At 39.7% G+C, this 20,050-nt stretch overlaps 1 protein-coding gene across 2 annotated transcripts; it reads left to right on the plus strand.

The window, feature by feature from the left end:
• The first annotated feature begins 2,579 nt into the window (after positions 1–2,579).
• On the plus strand, positions 2,580–16,436 carry LOC114475350 (solute carrier family 22 member 5-like). 2 transcript variants are annotated; one of them, XM_028466060.1, is made up of 11 exons: positions 2,580–2,922; positions 7,295–7,477; positions 7,588–7,691; positions 8,199–8,353; positions 8,441–8,612; positions 8,749–8,875; positions 9,456–9,550; positions 9,762–9,976; positions 15,057–15,239; positions 15,398–15,533; positions 15,890–16,436. In XM_028466060.1, the coding sequence occupies exons 1-11, from the start codon at positions 2,716–2,718 to the stop codon at positions 15,945–15,947; spliced, it is 1,635 nt and encodes a 544-aa protein (XP_028321861.1). In that variant the 5' UTR covers positions 2,580–2,715; the 3' UTR covers positions 15,948–16,436. The 2 variants fall into 2 exon arrangements, with proteins under 2 accessions (XP_028321861.1, XP_028321862.1); XM_028466061.1 differs by lacking the exon at positions 2,580–2,922 and adding an exon at positions 4,379–4,734.
• Positions 16,437–20,050: the final 3,614 nt, after the last annotated feature.

The following is a 20,050-nucleotide window of genomic DNA, read 5'->3' on the forward strand; positions in this document are numbered from 1 at the left end:
CACCTCTGGCTGCCCTACTAATCCCTACAATTTTAATTACACCTCAACACACCCTCTCTCTCTTTGCGGGGTCTCTCCGGGGCGGTGACGGCCTGGTGGGGCGTGGGGTTGCCCCTCCTCTACGTGTGGGGCTTGGTGCTTGTCTCGTCTCCTGGTTGCCTTGGAGGCGCGCCTCGCGGCGTGTTGAATATGATTACACAACATAATAAGCACAATATATTCTACAACTTCACATCTCACCCTCCCCCGCCCAGCGCCCTATGAGAGCCGGAGATTGGCACCGGCAGACCCCCGTGACCCTGATAAATGGGAATAAGCGGGAATGAAGATGGATGGATGGATGGACATCTCACCCTCACTGTATAACACTTTATTCTTCCCCACCTTTTCTATTTCCTGCCTTCAGTCTCTCCTCCCTGCTCCCCCCCCCCCCCCCCCCCCCCCCCCCCCTCCACTAAGGTGTAACACTGCTCTGCCTTTTTATATCCTCCCTATAATAAAAGATTTCTTGCCCTTCCTTAGGGAGGGCAGGTGATGGTCACAATTAAGCAAAAAAAAAAAAAATCCATTTATTTTATTGCAATTACAAAACATGCGTTGCTGTCTCATAATGATTGCACTTCTTGTAGTGTTGACCTTTGACATGTGCAGACAAGGAAAAAAATAAATACAAATAATAATAATAGTAATAATAATAACAGGTGACTTTAATATTATTGTAGACAATAACATGGACAATACTGCCAAAGAACAATTTGCTTTAATAGACACTTTTGGTCTTGACTGGTCTGACACACACTCAAGGTCACACTTTGGATCTGATTATCTCTAAGGGTATTGGTATCTCTGCTGTTGATGTAAGAGACGTAGCTCTGTCTGATCATTTCTGTCTTTTTTACTTAGAGACTATAACATCTGTTCCCCCTACTTTCTGTGTGTTTAAAGAAAAGGTACATAAATGACAACACGTGCACAGGTTATGGAAGCTATAGCGATGGCACGAACCTTGAGTGTTGAGACAGTTGATAATCTTTTGGATGAGTTTAATACAAAATTTTGTAATATCATAGATGTGGTGGATGGGGGACGGGTGACCCGGCGTGCAAGCGGCGTTGTCCGGCGCTGGGCAGAAGGCGGGTCGGCGGAGGGGGCCAGATATCGGCAGTATCTTTTTAGCCTCCTCAGAAGCAGTTTAAACTTTTTGCTTGCCTCGGCCATGACCAGGAGTCGAACAGGCGGAAAAATACTCGCAAAAGCCTTAGCCCAATGTTTATATCCGAGCCTGTGGTCACGTGACCACAGGCTCGTCCAAGCAATGTCCAAGCATGACGATGAATTTTCCCCCAATTTCACATCCCATACCGCTCAAGTTTATTGATTAATATGGTTATGATTGTGTCAAATGCTTTTTTAAGGTCTATGAATTCTCCAACTGAATAATGACTGTGATCTATAGTGTTTGTGATCTCCTCAATTGATTCTGTTAATGCCAGTAATATTGAACTGTTTGTTCTGAATCCATATTGACTGTCAGAAAGTAATTTATGTTTGTTTATGAATTTGTCTAATCTGTTATTGAATATTTTTTCTAGAATTTTGGAGAATTGTGGAAGTAAAGAGACAGGCCTGTAATTTGTGAATTGTTGTCTATCCCCAGTTTTGTACAGCGACACAACTTATTTTCATTTTGTCAGGAAATTTCCCAGTTTGGAATGATCAGTTACAGATGTATGTTAGTGGTTCTGAAATCAACTCGATGGCTTTTTTTTTTAATGATTTTCATATCAATTTAATTTGTATCAGTAGATATTTTGTAGTTAAATTTATTTACAATATCTATTAATTATTATTCTTCCACTGCTGTGAGGAACATCGAACTGGGATTCCTTGCTTGTTATCATTCCAATCCTCAGGTGTCAATGGATCAGGGATTTTTTTTCTGCCAGGTTTGGTCTAACATTTACAAAAGAAATAATTACAGCGGTTAACCACATCATCCATATTGCCCTTTTTAATATTGTTATCAGTAAAGTATCGAGGGTAGCTTTATTGTTTAGCACCATTTTTAATAATACTATTTAATATGTCCCAAATTCATTTAAAATAGTTTTTGTTATTATATAATACAATGAAAGGTTTTGTTGTGTGTTTTTCCCAATAGACGTGGTACGTCACATTCGCCCCCTGTCCAATCAGAGCCTTCCCAACCCCCAGACCCAAAGCGGAATTGAATAAAGCCAAATAAACCTGTTTTCCATGTAAACCTCAATTCGGAATTACTATTACCATGTAAACACATAGCAGAACACTTCAATTCCGAATGATTTAATTCAGAATAACTAATTCCGAATAATTGCCTTTTATAGGGAATGTGAGCTGGGTTTAGACCTTCGTGAGACAGGTTAGTTTTACCCTACTGATGATGTGTTGTTGCAATAGTAATCCTGCCATTACAGTGTGTGTGAGAGAGAGACAGAGGCCACTGTGTCAGCATTATGCTAAACTGAGAGCAGTGTGTCAGCATAATGCTAAACTGAGAGCTTATATGAGTTTATTGCCTGTCTATAGATATGTGATAATAGAAAGCACACGGCTCTTGGCTCAACACTCGTGTCTGTGGTTTGACATTTGCTTCGCAGGTATTTGTTAAAAGGTGAAACATTCTTGTTTTTTTCTTTCCGCTCAACCAAAGAGCAGAGGGAATGTCCGAAGACTATGAAGGAGTATGAAGAAACCACAGCATTTTTGGGACAGTGGGGGCCTTACCAGAAGATTATTTTCTTCCTAATCTGTTCCACAGCTTTAGCAAATGGATTGGTCCTATTTTCACTGGTTTTCCTGAATGGAATTCCAAAACACCACTGCCTTATCCCTGAGGTTAACCTGACAGAGGAATGGCGTGCAGCAATCATCCCAATAGAGGTGACTAGTATGTTGATGTGAAGTAGTTGAACGTTTGCAATATTGTATTCAGTGCTTCCTCAAATTATATTTAATTATTTTTTTAAACATAACGTTTTTTACATCGAAAATTTACATGGGTTTACATGTCTCTCTGGTCAAACATTCTTAGGTTGTTCTGAACAGTCCATTTTTGTGTAGGATTTATTCTCATCTGTAGTCAGTGTTGTCTTTTTTTTCATTTATTTTTTTATTTTTTTTATTCCTCCTCCTCTCTATCGTTGTTCGTGCCTTGTTCCCTGCCAGACGCCGTCCGCATTCCTCCAGTCCAAGAAAAGCTCATCCTCTTTCGAAGTTGTTCGAAAGGTTTTTCCCTTTTCATCCATGACGTCACAACTCGGGAATGTCTCCGATGGACCCTGGAGTTTTGTTTCCAGTGTTTATATAGATTTGGGTCCATGTCCGTGATTACCATCCGTATTGTTGTTGTTTAGGTGATTCCTTCGTATTTTCCCAAGTCTTCCATCGTTTTGATGAAGATTGGTTTTCCGTTCTCTTCTCCCAGTGGTGTGATATAAATCCTGCAGTTTTTTGTCCACGTCTTTATATTCTCATCAAATTTCATGGTACCCACAACAATGACAACAAAAAAGGAAAAATAAACAGAAGTGGACTTGGATAAATAACCCTGCAGCAAGTCAAATACACAAAAAAAATTGAAAAATAAAATATTAATCATTATCATTATTGCACTGTGTGGCTGGTGAGAAACATTTGGTTTCAGCTTGTGAGTTTGTAAAACAACAGTTCTATCTATCTATCTATCTAATCTATCTATCAATTCCTTGAGGACATGAGCAAATCACAACCTCAGCCATCATGTTGTAGACAGAGTTGTCTGACTTGGCAGCAGATTTGTAGCCCCGCCCCGTTGTGCACGTCTACTCTTGTCGATTATTCAGGCAAGCCGCAGCCGCATCTTGAACGAGCCTAATCACTCACAGCCTAAACACAGTGACATCACAGGGAGGAGAAGACATGAGCAGGAATACCTGGGAATACAAAGACAAGAGTTAACACATGAAACTACAACTACAATGGAAACTAAACAGAACAGAAAGAGGACCACAAGGACTAAAGACAACTGAACAGAACGTGACAGCACAGGGTTGATGATTTCACCAAAACTAGGCCTTCTTCTGTGTTGTGATATTCATTTATAATTTCTTTAAAACTACAAATGTTTTCATTAAATTTGAGTAACTATGTCCAATTTTGATATTAGAGGAGCGTCAATAAAGCCAAATTGAATCAAAAACCCATATTCAGCTGTTGTTTACGTTGATCTAACAGCAGTTTTAAAGGGTACCTGGATGATGGCCAGTGACTTTAACACCTTGCAAAGGCTTATTCACCAATGTACTATAGTAATATACGAAAGATAATTGACCTGCTGTTGTTAGGTGTCTGTGTGCATTCTTCTGTCAATTTGGCCACGCCCAAAAAAAAAAAACTCATAAGAACAAATGCATCACAGCGATCTGAGGAAGATTGACAGTTGACATTCAAAACATTCTTGTTTTTTCTTTCCGCTCAACCAAAGAGCAGAGGGAATGTCTGAAGACTATGAAGGAGTATGAAGAAACCACAGCGTTTTTGGGACAGTGGGGACCTTACCAGAAGATTGTTTTCTTCCTAATCTGTTCCACCGCTTTAGCAAATGGATTGGTCCTATTTTCACTGGTTTTCCTGAATGGAATTCCAAAACACCACTGCATTATCCCTGAGGTTAACCTGACAGAGGAATGGCGTGCAGCAATCATTCCGATCGAGGTGACTATGTTCATGTGAAGTAGTTGAAAGCTTGCAAAATTGTATTCAGTGCATCTTCAAATTTTGTGTTTTATGTATCATTATTTTAAAAACATATGGAATTGTTGGGTTATGTAGGAGAAAGTTTCAGGGCTTTTTGGAACCATTCCAAAAACGTTTAAACTTTTCTTGTATTTATTTATTCACGTATAGTTTGATGTATGAAATGTTAGTGAAATTTGCCATTAATGTTTATAAGATCACAGGTTATTGAATAAAAGGCTAACTGAATTTTTTAGTTAGTCAGGGATAATATCTGTGTTGCCTGTTTACTTTTGTCATTAAATATATTACGTGATTAAATGCAATCATTTTGCTTGCCAGAACAAAAATAGTTCTTTTGAATAGTTTATTTAATAAAAATATGTAAGGTAATAACAAAAATGTATTTAACTTCAAGAAACTAAAGTCACTCAAGACCCTGGCCAAACTCAACAAAAATATGGAAGACACTGGGCATCATAGATAGTGTCGAACCACTGAACTACAAAAAAATCAAAAACTCTAAACTAAGGGGGGGGCTGGATGCTGGCGGGGGGCCTTGGGGTTGGGGGTTGGGGTCGGTGGGGGGATGCGCTGGGTGCTCGGCTGCTTGGGGCTTCCTCGGATGTGTGTGTGTGGGGCGGTGGCTGTCTCTCGGCCTGGGATCTTGCGGGCATCTGGGGGGTTGCTCGGCTGCGGGGGGGTTGCCTGGGGCTCCCTGGCCTCCGCTCTTTCTGCTGGCCTGGCTGCATCTGCGGGCCCAGGGCAGTTCCTGGGCTTGCAGTAGCGTTTTTTTTTTGCACATATGCTATTCTTCTATTCTTCGCCACCTTTTCTATTTCCTGTCTTGAGTCTCTCCTCCCTGCTTCCTTTCCCCTCCCCTTCCCCCTCCCCCTCCACTTAGGTGTAACACTGCTCTCCCTTTTTATATCCTCCCTATAATAAAAGATTTCTTACCCTTCCTTAGGGAGGGCTGGTGATGGTCACAATTAAGCAATAAAATAAATTAATGTATTTTATTGCAATAACAAAATATGCATTGCTGTCTCATAATGATTGCACTTCCTGTGGTGTTGACCTTTGACAGCATGTGCAGACGAGAAAAAAAAAAAAAAAAAAAACTCTAAACTAGAAGTAATGCTGAAAAAACAAACTTCCAGCAGTATCCAGCTCAATCTAAAACAACAAACATGCAAGTAAAGAGCAAGTAACATGGACATATACCTCCGTAAGGAGTAAGAAAGGGGTCCTGAGGGACAACAGATACGTCAGCCTCCGGTGGAGGCTGCATGTGTTGAACGCTGTGCAGTGCCAACACGAGCCGGGGGATTCAACCGCCAGTCGCGCATGTTAAAGACCAAGACAGTCGAAGCAGACCGTGTGTTTGACTTTGGCTGAGATTTTCTTCCCGCACTGACAAAGGCGAGCCTGAGAGCATCCTGTCACCTCCTGGAGAGGAGCCTTGGTCTCCATGGACGTGCTTGACGCAGGCAGGAGAGCAGATGGAATTAGCCTGGGCTACCACGTGGCAGCAAGCAGGTTATAGCAGGGTTGGAGGTCTACGTGTGCTGGAGTGTCAGAGACGTCAAAGACAGCATATTGGTCAGAGACAGCAGCTTGCTGGTGTCTGGAGGCTCAGCTACTGGTGGTATAGAGCTTTTGGCCAGGTCGTTCACTGTCGTGAGCACTCGGGAGGATGGCCGATGTGCCGAGGATCCCGACGGCGTCAAGAGCAGGGCAGCGTGTGGCGACAGCTATTTTGCTGATGTCTGGGAGCCCTGGACCTGGCTCGGTGCAGAGCTCAGAGTTGCTGGCCGTCACCGGAATGAGAGAGTTGCTCGAGGACCAACGCACGCCGGAGAGACAGCATTGGAGGACAGCCAACAGCCGGAGCTGGGGCTCTGACTTTCACTTACCTGTGAACGGAGTAGCACTTAACCAAGCAGGGCAAGGTAAGCGCTGGATGCTTCTTGACCTGTTGTGGGTCCACGCAATGTGTCTATACTTACCAGCGTCCGTCGACTGGAAACTAAAGATCCGCCTGTGGACAGTAAAGCTGGTTAACAAAAACAAAAAAAGAGATGTGCATGAGAGATAGAAGAGGTGTTTGAATGAGGAACTGTACATTCGCCCTCCCTCTTATAGAGGGTGAGAGCGTCCCTGGCGGATGGACAGTTCTCTCCAGCCAATCAGGGCTTGGCGGATTGAGAAAAGTGGTTCTGAAGGCTACAGGGAGTGTGTATCTCATAGTGAGACATCGAACTTGTTTTAGAAATCACAATCAACCCTGTCCTTATTTACTCAGCCATTTCTGGCTAGTAAAGATGTTTTAAACCTAAACATTAACCAGTGGCTGAATATCCTTATGAAATTAAGATCTGTGGAGAAAAAGTCTACTGTTTGAAAAAAAAAAAAAAAAAAATAGCCCACTAAATGAAACAATGAACTCCATTGTGCTGTACTATTTAGAGTTATATTTATATCATATTGTGTTGCAGTAACTTTATTAATGTTGTGATGTTTGTCTTTTTACTGCAAGGTTCTGAATGGGAAACAGGAGCTGAGCAGATGTAGCAGATACAGGCTGGATGTGGTACTGAATCTTTCTGCTCAAGGTTTGAACCCTGGAGTTGACGTTAACCTCACAGATCTGCATCAGGAGAACTGTGTGGATGGATGGAACTACAGCAAAGACATCTACCAGTCTACCTTTGTCTCTGAGGTGAGTGGGCCAATGCTTGTGATCATGTCTCTATTGATGGGATTCGTTCAAAAAATCTTAGCATTTTAATAATGATTGTATTTGTGTGCTTACTTCTATGAATGCTCCAGTTTAACCTGGTGTGCAAAGACCAATGGAAGCAGCCGTTCACTTCGTCGGTTATCTTTATTGGTGTTTTTTTCGGATCCTTCATATCAGGACAACTTTCTGACAGGTAAACTTTAAAAATGCTTTCCGTTGTATTTTGATTCTTTTTTTAATGACAAGGTTTTCTCTGGCTGGAGACTACATACATGTTCTGTGGCAGGAGCTTTAATGGAAAGAGTGGAAACCACCACCTGTTTCTAAGTGGTTTGCCCTGTTGCCTCACAGAAAAAAAGCTCCTGGTTTAACTTTGATATTTCAGTTTCAGGGGGTAAAGTACAACACAAAACAAAAGCCACAACAGAAAAATCCCAACCTAAGTAAGATCCACCAAGAATAGAGAAGTTAAAAAATCCACGCAAAAGAGCGACATAATGGGGGTAAAAAAATCCACAAAGAAGAATCTACCCAGAACTTAGAATCAAATGAAAACTTGCAGCAAACGATTTTTTGTTTCCATATGGGCTTTTGTGTTGTGAGCTCTCAGGGTTCATAAATATATATATATGTATTTTTTTTTTCATTGTTTGGTTTTCTTGTCACCTTTTTGAAAATTGTACAATCTTTTGCTCTTCAGATTTGGACGAAAGCCGGTTCTCTTTGCAACAATGGCAGTTCAAACTATTTTTACTTTTGTCACCATTTTTTCGCCTTCTTGGGCAGTGCTTTGTATCCTGATTTTTTGGGCAAGCTTCGGACAAGTTGGCAATTATGTCGCTGGTTTTGTGCTGGGTAAATACAAACTATTTTCTACACCTTAGTTATTATAAGATACACACCCAGAGTTTATCTCTGTCTGTGTTTCTATTTGTTCCACAGGTTGTGAGATCCTGAATGGCAATGTCCGAGTTTTATTTTCTTCTCTGGGTATTACTTTGGGATTCTCCATTGGCTACATGATGCTGCCTCTTTTTGCCTTTTTTCTGAGGGACTGGAAATCTCTTCAGTTAGGGTTAACAGTACCTGGTCTATTGTACATACCCATGTGGTGGTAGGTAATACAATACACTATACATTCAGGTCAGAAGAAACAATCTTTGATTTGAGAATATCTATATTCTATATATCTATATGGTTCATCATGTTTCTTTTTCTTTCCCTCACTGGATTTCACCCTGATGATGAAGGATGATCACAGAGTCTCCTCGCTGGCTGCTCTCTCAGGGTAGAGTTGAGGAGGCTGAAGCCATATTGAGAAATGCAGCGAAGAAAAACAAAATTGACGCTCCAGATGTAATTTTTGATGATCCCAAGGTTAGTTCACTGTGTCTGAAATATTACAGAAAATATGGCAAGCAGCTTTTCTTGTGTGAATATTTTGTGACCCCACCAGAAATTTCCATACCAAAATAGCCACTGGTCCTCAGAATATTCAAGAAAACCAGACAAGCAGTAAATCTCCTGCTGATACAAGAAGAACTGCCATAACTCCGAGTGACTTTATATGACCTTGTCTTGATCAGAGTGTGCTGACCAATGCAAATTACACCCTTCACAGGCCTTTGTTTTATAGCCACACAATCATACTGTAGCATCTCAAGTGGAGTCTTCCCATGCCTTGCAGTATTCAAGTTTTGAAATAAAAACTGAAAACACTGGGTGTAAATACCATGTATCAGATGATTTACTTTGCACCTGTAGCATGTTTATACTCAGAGCAAGAAGGGTTGGTTCGATTCCGAGATCTGGGGACATTTCTGAGTGGGAATTATACACTGTGTTCTCCTCAAATTTTCAAAGAATAATCAAGTTGTCCTTCAATACTCATATTTAATCCAAGTATTTGTCAGCATTCAATAATAGGTCAAATGTACCCTCTTTTGCTTTCCTGCAGGAGGTGAACATACAAGCCAAGCAGCAATACAACATATTTGACCTGATGAGAACAACAGACGTTAGAAACACGACTTTAATTCTGTTCCTAATGTGGTGAGTATAGTCCATTAAAAACCTTTATCATCTTATTTATCACAGGATGATTCCCTCTGATGAAACACAAAACAACAAGTATCTCTGAAATGCTTTCTCTAGGTGTTTATGCATGTAATATGTTACATATCAGTACATTGTTATGGATTAATCAAATCTGAGTATTTTGTTGTCTGCATGAATATGAATAAATACCCGTTTTTCTGTGCAGGGTGACTGTGGCTACTGGATACGTGGGCCTCTCCATTAACACTGCTCAACTCCACACTAATCCATATCTTAGCTGTTTCCTATCAGCAGTGGTAGAGGTGCCAGCATACATTTCCAGCTGGCTGGCCCTGCAGTACGTTTCACGGCGATTGTCTTTTGTTTGTATCTTGGTCGTTGCAGGATCATCTCTGTATCTCATCCAGCTGGTTCCTGCAGGTAAGCTGAAAACTAATAGAAGCATGTTTGCACTCAACAAGGTTTAGCCATGTCAATTATTTTCCTCCTGAGCAGAATGAGACCAATAACGAAGCTTTTGACAGGTGGTATGATGTGTTAATCATATTTTTTATCAGTAAATCTCTTTTACTTTGACATGTTGATCGCCTGTCTGCATTCTGAACAATACACATCACATATTTGATATACTTTCTGGATTTATTTATGGACATACTTACTCAAGGTATTACCTTTTCAACTCAATAGCTATATACTTTTAAAAAAAAAAAAAAAAAAAGACAACCAATCACATAAACACTAAACCAGGGGTGCCCAACCCTGGTCCTCAAGGGCCCCTATCCAGCATGTTTTAGATGTTTCCCTCTTCCAACACACCTGATTGAAATGACTAGGATCGTTATCAGGCTTCTGCAGAGCTTGATGATGAGTTGATCATTTGAATCAGGTGTGCTGGAAGAGTGAAACATCTAAAACATGCTAGATAGGGGCCCTTGAGGACCAGGATTGGGCACCCCTGCACTAGACGAACTGCATTTCCTGAAGAAAGACAAGTTTAGTGCTCCGAATCAAGACAGAGATTAGAAGTCATAGTAGATCCCAGAAGTAATCTTATTCAGACTTACCAGTGGAAAGTTATTCATTTTCAAATTGGCAATATCATGGCATTGAGAGCGTACTACTGTCTTTCTAAAGTCCAAAGTTCTTGCAGGCTTGGGAGAGGCCATTCAAAAGTTATTGCAGTTGTTACAGCCCCTGCTGGCCGCTTGTTGTGTTGCTAATGCCTGTGTTGTCTCTCCAAAGTAATCAGCTGTAACAACAACAAGGTGATCGTGAGCACCTGGGCCCGGTGCTTAGAAAGGCATAGATACCCTGGCTGAACAGCTGAGCTTTCTCTTTTTGAGCTCCTCCAACTTGCTCTTCTTGCGTCGTCTTACTCCCAGCCACCACTTTTGTTGTTTTATTCTTATTTTTGCCTATTGGCATCATTATGTAAAATAAATACATGTTCACATGTAAATTTGCACTGTCACTCCATCTTTTGTCATTGATTTAAAGCCAGTTCATGACAATATAGGGGCTTGTGTCCGGTTTGCGCAAATTAGTTCTGATTTGGTAATTGTTTATGCGTTTGTTTGTTGAGCTGGAGGTGTATTCCTTCAAGTGAAGCAGTTTGTTTTTCCCTTTGGGTCAAGCATCATTGTATGTTGTGAACGTGTGGGAAACAGCAGAGGCAAGGGCAAGGCAAGGCAAATTTATTTGTATAGCGCATTTCATACTCAAGGCAACTCAATGTGCTTTACATGATAAAACATTCAATTGTTTAAAATCAATAAGAACATTTAAAATCATCAGTAAAATCAATTAAAATCATCAGTAAAATCAATTAAAACCATCAGTAAAATCATCATTACATCAACAACATGACAAAAAATCTCTCTCTCAATCATATGCAGTAGAGAAAAAAAGTGCCTTTAACTTTGATTTAAAATTGTTCACATTGGATGCTGACTTCAGCTCTGCTGGCAGTTTGTTCCACTTCTTTGCAGCATAACAACTAAAAGCAGCATCACCATGTTTACTGTGAACTCTGGGCTCCACTATCTGATCTGTGTCCATAGATCTGAGAGACCTGCTGGGTTCATACCTGACTAACATGTCACTGATGTATTCCGGACCAAACCCATTCACAGATTTATACACCAGCAGCAGAACTTTAAAGTCTATTCTGAGGCTGACTGGGAGCCAGTGTAAAGACTTTAAAACTGGAGTAATGTGCTCTGACCTCTTTGTTCTGGTTAAGACCCGAGCTGCAGTGTTCTGAACCAGCTGTAGATGTTTGATGCTCTTTTGGGGGATTCCTGTCAGAAGACCATTACAATAGTCCAGTCTGCTGGATATAAAAGCATGGACCAGTTTCTCCTGATCTTTCTGAGCCATTAAACCTTTCACTCTGGAGATGTTCTTTAGGTGGTAGAAGGCTGTTTTTGTGATAGATTTGATCTGACTGCTGAATGTAAGATCTGAGTCAATCAGAACACCAAGGTTTTTGACTTGGTCTTTAGCTTTTAAAGATCGAGACTCAAGATAATTGCTGACAGCCGTCCTCTTTTCCTTGTTACCAAAGACAATCACCTCCATCTTGTCATGGTTTAGTTGAAGGAAGTTTTCACTCATCCAGCAGTTTATTTTTTCTAAACAGTCACACAACACCTCAATGGGACCATAGTCATCTGGGTTCAGTGATAGATATAGTTGTGTCATCTGCATAGCTCTGATAATCAACCTTACAGTTCTGTAAAATTTGTCCTAAAGGAAGCATATAAAGACTAAACAGAAGAGGTCCAAGAACAGATCCCTGAGGAACCCCACAGGACATTAGTAATCTGTCAGATTCAAAGTTTCCAATGCTTACAAAATAGCTTCGCTCCTCCAAGTATGACTTAAACCATTGCATTACTTTTCCATTTAGTCCAACCCATGTTTGCAATCTGTGCAACAACATTGTATGATCTACAGTGTCAAATGCAGCACTTAGATCCAACAGAATGAGAACAGATACTTTTCCTGAATCAGTGTTCAACCTTATGTCATTGATCACTTTGATAAGAGCAGTTTCAGTGCTGTGATGAGAACGAAAACCTGACTGAAATTTATCAAATATTTTGTTGAATGTTAAGAATTGACTCAGTTGGTTGAAGACCACCTTCTCAATGATCTTGGCCATGAATGGCAGGTTGCTGATTGGTCTATAGTTAGCCAGTATAGAGGCATCCAGTGTTCTCTTTTTTAACAGCGGTTTCACAGCAGCTACTTTCAGGGATTTTGGTACGGTGCCTGATTGGAATGAGCAGTTAATTTTCTGACACAAATCAGTGACAATTGACTTTACAACAGTTTTAAACAAGTTTGAGGGTATTGTGTCAAGGCAACACGTTGATGGGTTCAGCTGCTGAACAGTCTCCTCTATTGTTTTTGGGTTCACTGTAATAAACTCTAACATTGTAGTTGACTCATCCCTCAGTGGTTGAAGCTGTTCAAGATTTTTGTGATTTTGCTGGTTTGTTCTGATGTTTGACCTTATTGATTGTATTTTTTCATTGAAATATACAGCAAATTCATTGCATTTTCCAGCTGACAGTAATTCAGGGGCTATCTGATCTGGGGGGGTTGTGAGCTTTTCAATTACAGAAAACAACGTGCGAGAGTTGTTGACATTTTTGGCAATAATTTCAGAAAAGTATTGCTGCCTTGCTTTGAACATGCCATCATTGAATTTTCGCAGACTTATTTTGTACAGTTCTAGATGAATTTGGAGTTTTGTTGATCTCCATTTACGCTCAGCTCTTCTACAGTCAGATTTCAAATTCTGCATTATCTCAGTCCTCCTCCAAGGTGTTTTCTGTGTGTTTGGTTTTCTCTTAGTTTTGATTGGAGCCACCACATCTATGACATTACAGACTTTTCTATTATACTCATCCAGAAGATCATCAACTGTCTCAGCACTCAATGTTGGTGTCATTGCTATGGCTTCCATAAACTGTGCACTTGTGTTCTCATTTATGTACCTTTTCTTTAAACACACATAACTAGGGGGAACAGATGTTACAGTCTCTAGATCAAAAAAGACACAGAAATGATCAGATAGAGCTAAGTCTCTTACATCAACAGCAGAGATATCAACACCTTTAGAGATAACCAGATCCAAAGTGTGACCTTGAGTGTGTGTCGGACCAGTCACATGTTGTGTAAGACCAAAAGTATCCATTAAAGCATACAGTTCTTTGGCAGTATTGTCCATGTTATTGCCTACATGAATATTTAAGTCACCTGTTATTATTAAAAAGTTGTATTCAGTGCATACAACTGACAGCAGTTCAGCAAACTCATCCATGAATTCTCCATAATATTTTGGGGGTCTATAAACGACTAAAAACAGAACTCTTGAATCACCCTTCAGTAAGAATGACAAATATTCAAAGGAGATAAAATCCCCAAATATTATTTCTTTGCACTGAAATATTAATTTAAAAATGGCAGCAACTCCACCACCTTTCCTGCAAGTACGACACTTATTTAAATAAATAAAGTCTTGTGGTGCACTTTCATTGAGAATAATATTACTGATACCATCATTCAACCACGTTTCATTAAGAAATAAAAAGTCCAAGTGATGTGTCAAAATAAAATCATTAATTATTAGTGACTTGTTAACAAGAGATCGAACATTAAGAAGAGCTAATTTTAAAGACTTTACTGGAGACACTGGTGGACTTTTTGGATGACATGTTATAGGAGTCAAATTTTTATCTCTATAAAGCTTTTTGCTTTTCTTTAATTTCACAATTTTACCTGTGTTACCTGTCACCACAGGAATTAAAGAAGCTGCATTAACTCCATAGGTCCCTGACTTTTTCTGGTTGTTCCTAAAAATAGAGGTGAGGTGAGCTCGCAGTGCGTTTGGTTATTTGTGTTGAGTGGTTGGTTTGCTGCATTTTTTTGCTTTTACGTATGACCGCAACACGGTTGATTTTTCTGAAGAGACGGAGCAGCATCATCGACGTAGAAAAGTTTGCGATAGGTCACATTATGTTGGAGCCAACACGCAGTCTTGCTTAACGCCTCTGTTAATAGGAAATGCATTAGATACATCACCATCAAACTGGACCTTCCCCATCATGCCATCATTAAAATATCAGATGAGTGATAGTAGGGTTGGTTGACAGCCTGCCTTTTACAATATCAGAAACTAGTGTCTGTCTACCAGATTGAATGTTTTGGTGGGATCGATGAATGCAATATGCAAAGGTTGTACTACTCTTGTAGTTGTCGTAATATCATATCAGAATTATCCCCCAGTGTCAGAATTATCCCCCAGTGTCAGAATTAAAACAATTCATTCAATTTTTCCTAATTAAAGTGCAAAAACCACAACTCTTTAAGACACACTTGTGCAAATTCTACTGTATAATGTCTGTTGTTTTTTTGTTTCATGGTCTGTACAGTGTGTGCTCAGAAAATGAGCTTTTAAAGTGTTAACAATGTTATATCTGATCTTCAGGTTTGTCAGGTGGGACCATTGCCTTGGAAATGCTGGGTAAATTTGCACTAACAGCTGGTGCAAGCCTTATGTATCCCTACACAGCAGAGATCTATCCAACAGGACTCAGAAACACTGGCACAGGACTATGTACCACTGTGTCACGGATAGGAAGCAGTTTGTCTCCCTTCTTGTTAAGTTTAAGTGAGTAAACTTATAATCAAGGATCATTCTGGCATTGTGTTGGCAAAGAAAAAGTCCTAAATATGTCATTTTAAACACTGAACTTCATTTCTATACATTGTGGCATCTACAGGATAAAGGCCTCACCTAGGTTGTTGTTGTTTTTCTGACTTGTGCAGGTGTTTATTATAAATTCATACCTCAACTGGTTCTAGGGACTCTGGCTTTTGTTTCACTTTTTACAACTTTATTCTTGCCAGAGACTTTTAAAAAGCCTCTTCCTCAAACTATTGAGGAGATGCCAAAGAGAAAGCGGTAAGTTTATGTTTTTCAATTTGTCTTTTTGCACAATACCTTATTAATTGTAGACTGTAAGTACTTTGATGTACAGTGAGAAGGTCTTGTGTTCAGTCAAATGTTGTTGTCTACATCCCATAAAATATTGCTGTTTCAAATCTATGTTGCAATCAATTAGTTAACAAGTGCTGACATTTTACGTTGCTATTTCCTGTCGAGTTGTCGGTGTTAACTAACATTTTCATTCTTTGTTTGAATGATTTTCAAACTGCAATATCATTTAAAGTTGGTTTAAAAAAATCAATCAAAACAGTGAATTACGATCTTTCAAATTTTGTGCTAATGTTTTTCCTTTTTCTTTTTCTTTTTAACAGTTTGAAGTGTCCTTTCTTCACTCAAAAAGAAGTTGTGCTTAACGAAAGTTGGCTCTGATTGTTTGACTTTCATCCATTCATTTATTTTTGCTAAATCCAGTGTATTTGCAATTTTGACTGTACATTAATACACACTGTCCCACTCAAATAAACAATAAATGAATAAACATATGATGGAGGATCACAGACTCTATAAAGAGCATCTTTAAAATAAATTGATTAGGATGGATAAGGCATTTTTTGAAGAACAAATCAGTCCTTTAGAAGCTTTTCGGTCAAACTTGTAAAAACAGTGGAGGATCCATTTACAGCCATAAGCACAGGCTGGCTCCATTGGAATCTGTATGGCTGCAGCACAGAGATTCATGTTCTTTACAAGCAATGTCTTCACCGTGTTTTGGCTACTTCTTTTCAGCAACTCTAGACCCATAAATGTGCAGAAGACCAAATGTAGATTTGTAGTCAAGCCTGATCACTCATAGTGAAGCTAGGACTTCCAGGTCTGTTTGTCAACGTGCAAATTTGAAAATAAACTGTGTTCGTCTGACCAGCAATTCTTCATTTTTGGCTTTGAGAGAAAGAGAGCAATGTGTCAGCATCAAGCTGTATTTATGTCCTTTTTTAAAAAAAATCTGTAATAAAAGAAAACAAGTACTTGGCTCAACAACTTGTTGAGTCTGGATTTCAGTTTGCCTGCCATTGTAAAGTGTGAAGAGACAGTTTAAGTTGTTTCAATACCAGTCTCGTATTTTTTTATTTTAACTCTGCCAAGAGCAGAGGCAAACAATGACTATGAATGAGAATGATGTAACAGTAGCATTTTGGGGACAGTGGGGACCTTTCCAGAAGATAGTTTTCTTCCTAATCCGTTCCACAGCTTTACCAAATGGATTGGTCTTCTTTTCCCCAGTTTTCCTGAATGACATTCCAAAACACCACTGCCTAATCCCTGATTAACCCGACAGAGAAATAATGTGCAGCGATCCTTCCAACAGATGTGACTGTGATGTTCTTGTAAAGCAGTTACAAGTTTGAATTATTGTATTTTGTGTCCTTAAATTCTGTGTTTTACAATGTATCTGGAATTGTTGGGTTATGTAAAAGAAAACATTTGATAGTGGCTTTTTAATTATTTCTGATGAATGAGATAATACAGAGATGTGACATTGACTTTCACATATGTTTTTAAAAGCCACTTGCTTTGGATTTTGCTGGATTTTGGTACGATTTTATGCAACAAGCTAAGAGCATAATAAAACAGGGTTACACTGGATTTCCACTGGATGTGTAACAGCTCCGTAATGGCTCTGCTGCCGATGAGATCTTGCTAATTCACGCGTTATCGAGCAATATAATCAGTTGTAGTCAATACAAAGAAAACCACAAAGCCATGCAAATAATCCATTTCGACCTCCAAGAGGAGCTGAAGGAAATTGACTCGGTCCTGTCCTGTAGATCTTCTACTTTTGTGAAGATTATTGTGATTCAACCATGGATAAGTGCAATATGTGCCGCCCTGTCCAGGGTATACCTGGAGATAGATACCAGCAGACCCCCGCAACACTAATAAGGAGCAAGCGGGTCGGAAAATAGATGGAAATACGACCCGCCTTATACACAGAGTATTTTATTTTATAAAACTATGTTTTATTCTGTGTCTGTGCACTACTTCCTGTCCCGCACAAGCTTATCTTTTACTGAACTAATGCTTTGTGTTCCTGCGTCCGGCAAAAATAGACGTCTGCGTCAGGGACGTTTTTAGGTTTTTGAAATATCTGGGGCTGGAAGGGAAATGATAAACGTGCACATGGGGGGAAAAAAATGTGTACGCTTCATTGCGCATGCAAAATGTATTCATAATGCTTAGTTAAGAACAAACCTTTTACTTTGGAGAAAAAATCACTTGTTTGCTATCTGAAGGGATCACTTCTACAATACATCATGTATTTAATAAACCTTCAGTTAAGACTAAAGAAAAATCATAGTCACTGTGAAATCACAAGAAGTTGAGGTTTCTTTTAACCCTTAAATGAGACATATCATCCTTCCTTTTTACATATAAATCATACAGTTGTGGTCTATATAAAGCGGAACTGCACTGCTTGGGTCTGAATTCCTCATTATTATAGCTCCACAGGCCCCTTTTCTACCCCTTTTCTGATGTGCTTCTTCGACATCCTTGAGCTTGGACTACAAAATAAAAGCGAGAAATAAAAATGGTAGATTGCTCGAAGTGTTTGGCCTGGAGCCGATGTCCTAATTTGGCAGTTCCGCTGCAAATACTGTGAAGTCATTGTTCAAAAAACGTAATAGAGATTGAAAAATATGACCAAAACAGAATATAAAGATATCAACGGAGCACCTGAAGAGACTAACTTGAACTTTTCTGTACTTCTAAACACTCTAAATATACAACAAAATGCATTTAAGGGCTAAAAAGTGGATTTAGCATGATATGTCCCCTTCAAGGTCATAGCTGTGATTAAAAAAAAATAAATGATTAATTGTATTTGTGTGTTATGGTTATATAGTGTCCTTGATTGCTATTAGGAGGTACTATAAATATATTGCAATATCAGAAATATGGTCTTCCAGTGTGTTAGGTGTAACCATTGCACTGGAAATGCTGGGTAAATATAGAGTAACCACTGGCACATACAGAATTAAGGCCTCACTCATGATGTTTTGGTTTATTTTCCTGACTCGTGCAGATGTTTACTATAAATTTTCTGCCTCAGCTGGTTCTAAGGACTCTGGCCTTTGCTTCAAACAGGCAACATGAGGTTGTTTAATTATTAAACAAAACAACAAAATAATCTCTCTAATAAATCAAGGAAGTTTACCACACATAAGGTATTTATAATAAAAAATATGCTAAATGAGTAAAATAAAACAAAAAAACTAAACAATATTTATACAAAAAGTACACAAAATGACAACCGAAATCAATCAATCAATCAATCAATCAATCAATCAATCAATCAATCTTTATTTGTATAGCGCCAAATCATAACCAATGGTATCTCAAGGCACTTTACAGTAGAGCAGTCTTAAGGACGGACTCTTCATTTTATGGATACACACATATGCATATATACGTATATACACATACATATGTATCCCACACCCAACATGAATTCATCATGGCGGCAAGGAAAACCTTCTGTTAAGCAGCAGCAACCTTGTGTGGATCCCATTCCTATGATGAACAGCCATCCACGTTATGCTGTGTTGGGTGTGTGCAGAGGAAAGGGTGGAGACAGAGTTGTTGAGACTCTGTAACTCCACACTGAGGATCCCACGGACCTGCAAGACAAAATCCAGAAGGAGTACAGGAGCAAACACACAAGGGAAGAAGCAGACCTAGAGGGAGTGTTTGAGAGAGGAATGGGACCCTCTCCGGTCCCTCTCTAGCCTAAATGACCTCTCTCTTAACGCCCTCTCCAACCTCTCTCCAACCGAGCATGCCAGACCCCCCCACCCCCCCGGCAGTCTATGCCTATTGCATCTTAACTATGAGCTATGAGCTGGTTCCTAACTAAAAGCTTTACCAAAGAGGAATGTTTTGAGCCTAACCTTAAAGGTAGAGAGGGTGTCTGCCCCCCAAACCGTGGTTGGTAGATGGTTCCAGAGAAGTGGGGCCTGATAACTGAAAGCTCTTCCTCCTATACTACTTTTAGAGACGAATGGAACAACGAGTAGTCCAGCATTTTGAGAGCGTAGTGTTCTGGGGGGATTGTATGGCACTACAAGCTCCTTGAGATAGACTGGTGCCTGTCCATTTAGGGCTTTATAAGTGAGAAGAAGAATCTTGAATTCTATTCTATATTTTATGGGAAGCCAATGCAGAGAGGCTAATACAGGAGTAATGTGATCTCTTCTCCTAGTTTTAGTCAGTACACGTGCTGCAGCATTTTGAACCAGCTGAAGTGTCTTAAGCGACTTGCTCGGGCAGCCTACTAAAAGAGAATTACAATAATCCAGTCTAGAGGTAACAAAAGCATGGACTAGTTTTTCGGCGTCGCCCTGAGACAGGATAGATCTGATTTTAGCAATGTTACGGAGATGAAAGAAGGCAGTTCTTGAAGTTTGTTTTATGTGAGAGTTGAAGGATAAATCCTGATCAAATAGAACCCCAAGATTTCTAACAGTTGTGCTTCG

Source organism: Gouania willdenowi, chromosome 14 (assembly GCF_900634775.1).
Source record: "Gouania willdenowi chromosome 14, fGouWil2.1, whole genome shotgun sequence".
Lineage (NCBI taxonomy): Eukaryota > Metazoa > Chordata > Actinopteri > Blenniiformes > Gobiesocidae > Gouania > Gouania willdenowi.